This window comes from Montipora capricornis, chromosome 3 (genome assembly GCF_036669925.1).
Source record: "Montipora capricornis isolate CH-2021 chromosome 3, ASM3666992v2, whole genome shotgun sequence".
Classification (NCBI taxonomy): domain Eukaryota; kingdom Metazoa; phylum Cnidaria; class Anthozoa; order Scleractinia; family Acroporidae; genus Montipora; species Montipora capricornis.
The window spans coordinates 15,229,317-15,234,316 of record NC_090885.1 but is presented as its reverse complement, the minus strand read 5'-3'; the positions used below and the strand labels follow the sequence as shown (position 1 = coordinate 15,234,316).

At 38.9% G+C, this 5,000-nt stretch overlaps 2 protein-coding genes across 3 annotated transcripts in view; one reads left to right on the top strand and one right to left on the bottom strand.

Annotated features, from left to right (window-relative positions):
- Positions 1 to 156, bottom strand: part of LOC138042356 (transmembrane protein 258) — a 2,161-nt gene extending 2,005 nt beyond the window's left edge. Inside the window, exon 1 of the mRNA XM_068888213.1 lies at positions 23 to 156. Coding sequence (XP_068744314.1) covers positions 23 to 25 — 3 coding nt within the window. The 5' untranslated portion in view covers positions 26 to 156. The remainder of the gene's footprint in view (positions 1 to 22) is intronic.
- Positions 69 to 5,000, top strand: part of LOC138042354 (translation initiation factor eIF2B subunit epsilon-like) — a 24,532-nt gene continuing 19,600 nt past the window's right edge. The window contains exons 1-5 of one of the 2 annotated variants that reach the window (XM_068888210.1): positions 69 to 330; positions 1,469 to 1,593; positions 3,286 to 3,388; positions 3,514 to 3,596; positions 4,689 to 4,763. In XM_068888210.1, the coding sequence (XP_068744311.1) occupies positions 196 to 330; positions 1,469 to 1,593; positions 3,286 to 3,388; positions 3,514 to 3,596; positions 4,689 to 4,763 (521 nt within the window). In that variant the 5' untranslated portion in view covers positions 69 to 195. The remainder of the gene's footprint in view (positions 331 to 1,468; positions 1,594 to 3,285; positions 3,389 to 3,513; positions 3,597 to 4,688; positions 4,764 to 5,000) is intronic. The other variant, XM_068888211.1, reaches the window with a different exon arrangement.

Here is a 5,000-nt window from a genome sequence, read left to right as displayed (position 1 = left end):
ATTGGAAAAGAAATATTCTCACCATCTTGAAACAAACAAAGAGACTACGAGAAAAAGGAACGACGTGGATAGGGAGGATTGGGTAAAACCGCTGCTTGCTTGCTTCGGAGAAAATGAGGAGTGAACGGGCTGGACGGGCAAAGATTGGGAACCAATTTTTTTTCACAAAGGCTCCATGTTTGTTTGGAAAAAAGCATGAGTTCGAAAAAGAAAAGAAGCGAGGGGCGATCTGGGGAATCACTAGAAAAAGCTGAAGAGGTTTTTCAAGCGGTGATCCTTTCCGATAGCTTCAACTTCAGATTTTTGCCAATAACCCTTGAAACGCCCAGGGTAAGTGACTTTTAGATCTGTAGCACATAGCTCATGACATTACGTATTTTATTCCAACTTCCGGTGATAAAATCTGGTGATTAAATTCTGTGAGTCTCACCCATTTCGTAACCCAAAGATTGCGCCAATCGCAAAGTTCTCAACGTTTATTGATACAGTAAACCTGCTTATAAGGTAAGGAAAACTGGAACACCGGAGTGGATCACTGGAATACAAAAAACCGAAACGAAACGGATAACCCCAAAGCCTGAATCACGCCCACCCCCCACCCCCCCTTTTTTGGAAAGTTGCCAAAAAAAATTAAGATGAAGTGTTTACTGCTGGTAGTCTCTTGTTTCAAGAAACTAACGGGGAACCTTTCATCTCCCCAACCCAAGAGCGAGCGATGAAAGAGCCTGGGAACGAGGTTGCATCCTTGGATGGATGGGTGGGAATGGGGATGAAAGTTTGGATGACCCAAGTCCAGAACACCTCAGGAATCTTTTTGAACAAAAATACTCAGAAACCCAGCTTTTTTTTGTGGTTTTTCCTTCACTTGGTGAATGTTGCTAGTTGATCCCAGGGAATTTAAGACAATCAAGTGTCAGGGATAAAAAGGAGATGGATTTGTGTGAACTGATCTTGTTCCCCACGTTATTGCAATAATTATAATTTTAAGCTTCTTTCTTTCGATAGTACCAATAGTATCACTCCTACACTTAATTTTGTACGTAGTGGTCGCAATGTTTGCTGTTATTCTATGAAATCCTCTGTAGATTTTATGTTTTGCTGGTAATGCAGAAACACATGTGGAAGATGATAGTATTAGAAGATCATCTCCTGTTGTCATAACTAACAATGAAATGATACATGAGATGAACTATACATGTATATTAAATTGCGGATATGAAATCAAGTGGCAATGATCCTTGCAGTTATGAACTCTGTCCTCTGTGGTGTATCATGATTGGGAGGGTAAAAGCTCGGAGCTACTAGCTACACCAAGCTACTTTAAAATCAGAGGGTAAATAAACTTATGAATGAAAAATACTGTTGTGATAACTTTATTCTGTTTATTGGTGCGTGTATGACATACTAGTAGGTCAGTTTTCCCAGGCTAGAAATTATGTGATGATCTAATTTGTTATGTATACAACAGGCTTTGCTGCCATTGGTTAATGTTCCCCTTTTGGATTACACCATTGAATTTCTTGTTGAGGCTGGAGTACAAGAAATCTTTGTTTTCTGTAGTGGACATGCTGATCAAATTAAAAAACATCTCAGGTATGTGACTGTGTAACGTGACGCCTCTGTGGTTCCTTCAGACGTCACTCTACTCTCCATCTCGGGCAAACTCTTTACAAAGATCCTTCTCAACTGTTCCTTGCTACAATCTAAGACATAATTGTTGGCACAGTGTTCGCTCTTTCCCCCCCTCAATGTTGACAAAAGTCGGAACGGTATAAATACTTAGTTGCTCAGGCAAGAAAAAAATAATTCTAAGGCAACATTGAGGGGGGAGAGGGAACAGGCATTATTCGTAAGTTAAAATCGAAGTGCGGCTCTACAAGTGTCCCAACTAATTACTGGGTATGTCTTAGATTGTAGCTGTCAGAAGCAAACACTGTCCGCAACTGGCAGGCTTTGAAAAATGATCCCCAATCTCTTCACCTCCGATCATATTTTCATCCTCTGCAAAAACAGACATCTCTATATCGCCTTTATAGACCTTAGACCTTTGATACCGTGGATCACACCTCCTTGTTGCAGATTTTTAAGACCATTGGCACACTGCCCAAAATAGTTCTCCTGTTTCAGCAACTGTATGACGATGCTGAGAGCTGTGTTTGGGTGGATAGAATGGACTCTGGCTGGTTTCCCATCAACAGCCGAGTCAGACAAGGCTGTGTGGCTGCTCCTGACCTTTACAATTGCGTCATTGACTACCTGATGATCAAAGTCTGTGAGAAGGCCCTTGGAGTGTCCTTCAGTTTGTACCATCTTGCCGACCTTGAATATACTGACGACACCACCTTGTTGACATCCTCCGTTGAGCAGCTCAGCCAGGTCCTGGCCATCTACCACCAAGAGTGTCAAAACTTGGCCTCAAAGTCAGCTGGCCAAAAATGAAAGCAATGCGCATGGTGATGGCCCAGATCCCCCTCCCCTCTGTGTAGGCACTGATGAGGTATAGTTTGTCTACTCCTTTACATAGCTCAGCTCCACCATTACCCACACTGGAGACCTACAACCTAAGATAGACTGTAGATGTGCTCTGGCCGCCTGAGTCACGAATGCCCTGTGGAGCCCCCTATGGCGTCTACAATGTTTCTGTCCTTTCTGTCCTTCAACATGTTGCTGAATCATGGCCTATCTGCAAGACCCTGGCTGCACGACTCGATGGGTTCAATAGCAGGTCCCTTTGAGCCATCAGCTACATGTAGCACCCTCATGTCTCTAATGCCACACTCCGGGTCCTTATACAACAACTTCCTGCATCTTGTCTTGCTGCCCAGTATTACATCCATGTAATTTTAATAATGATAATGATAATGATAATGATAATGATAATGATAGTACTTTTCTCTATACTTTCCAAGTGCCTCCTAATGGCTCCCCAAAAAAGAACAGCGTTGATGATGCACTTCTTCTGGATGTCTTGTACAATGTCCAGCTTATTGCAATCTGTGAGAGCCTTAGCTTTCTATGCAAATGACGCTGTATCTATTCCCATTTTGGTCATTCTTGTCTTTCTATTATAATTATGTTGTATTAAAATTGATTCTTAGAATGCTGTTCAGAACTCATCAAATTAGATCTGCTGGTAAAAATCATTCCAACCGATTTTGAATAAAAGTTACAATCATCTGTTATTACATTGTAGTTAATGAAATAATCTTTTTCTGAATGTGATTAAGTGAAATACATGTACATGTAAGTCTCCCATGATTACTGCTAGTGTTTTGTTTTTCTTAGCCAATCAAAATGGCAAAGCTCAAGATCACCTTGTGATGTGAAAACTATCAAAGTTGAAGACTGCTTTTCAGTTGGTGATGCTCTTCGAGAAATTGACAGACAGGTTTGAAATCTAGATGTTACAGTAATAAAAATCTGCAAATACATATGATGTATTATTAATTTACAAAAAAGTAAATCAAGATAGAAAAAGTCAGTTAAATTTCTTGTTCTTTTAATACTTTTCAGTCTCTTCTTAAGAATGACTTTGTTCTTGTGAGTGGAGATGTTGTTTCTAACATGAAACTAGAGCAAGTCTTACTAGAACACAAGTAAGTTAACATCATTATTATTGGATTGATGCCTTTAAGCCGCTTGACTGTGTAAGGCACTTGTGTTAGGATCTTGCAGGGAGCTGGCTTGGATGCCATAAAATAACATGTACATGTAAATTAAATTATTTAGGAAGAGATATATCTCTTTCATGTCTGTGTAGAATTTTGATGATTGTTGTTTTCAGTTTTGACAGAGGGCAAGGTTGTTGGGAGAGATCAGGGTTGGCCAGTGCAGGGCCGTAGCAAGCCTGGAAAAAGTTTGGGGGCACAAAGATTTTAAGCAACTTGTATTTTGAAATTTGAGGGTTCTGGGTTTGGAGGAGGGGTGGGGGAAGTGGGGCTTAATGGCCCTTCCCCCAACCCCCATGAAAATATTTGAAAATGAAACAGCAGAATGTGCATTTCCCATCATTTTGGGCATTTAAATTTCATGTTTTTGATATATGAAAACTCTTACACAAAAGCACACTACATTTCAATGATCCAAGAGGCTTAATGAAGTGATAAGTGATCACAGAAACATGAATATTTTGATATTTCCATAGAATTCTTATTGGAATTACACTACTGTATCCCTGTTATTCCCAATAAAAATCTAACGGGAGTTACAAAAAATCATCGGCTGCCATACTCAATGGAAGCACAACAGTTGTACATTGCCACAGCAAACCAATAAAATTGAAAACAATACACCTTATTCCAAAATGGCCGCCTTTTAAATATTCTTTTGTTTCTATTTAAATTAGCCCTTGATGCCTCATTGTTAAGCTTAAAATTCAAAAGAATATTTTATCTTGAATGAGGCAACAAGGGCCAATTTGTGTGCGCATAAATCACTGGCCATTTTGGAATAAGGTGTAATATGAAACAAATCATCAATAAGGAAGGGTTATATTTTAACAGACTTAACTATTAGAGGGTAATGCGAGGTGCTAGTTTTCTACCCATATACGTGTAAACCATGTGAGCGTTAGTCCTACTGATAGAAATGGGCCCACACAAGGACAGAGAAAAAGCTGTTAGAATAATAATGACATTGATTGAGAATGCAGATACAGCAAGTTATGTCTTTTTGTTTCTTTCTTCTAGAGACAGGAGAAAAAAAGACAAGTCATCACTAATGACAATGATATTTAAAGTTGCTAACCCTGGACATCGAGCAAGGTATCAAGTTTCTTGATAAATTATACAATGCAATACAACCTGTCTTGACACTCCCTAGAAAGGGCTTTTCATTGATAATAACACAAATTTAAAGCTTACATGTAGATATATTAAGCGAAAATGATTATGCAACCAAAATTCCAATAATTTAATAGAAAATAATTATGAAATAAAAATAAATTATAAATCATGCTAAAAACTAAATGCTAGAATTTACTGTATGAAAAGTTGCTTAAG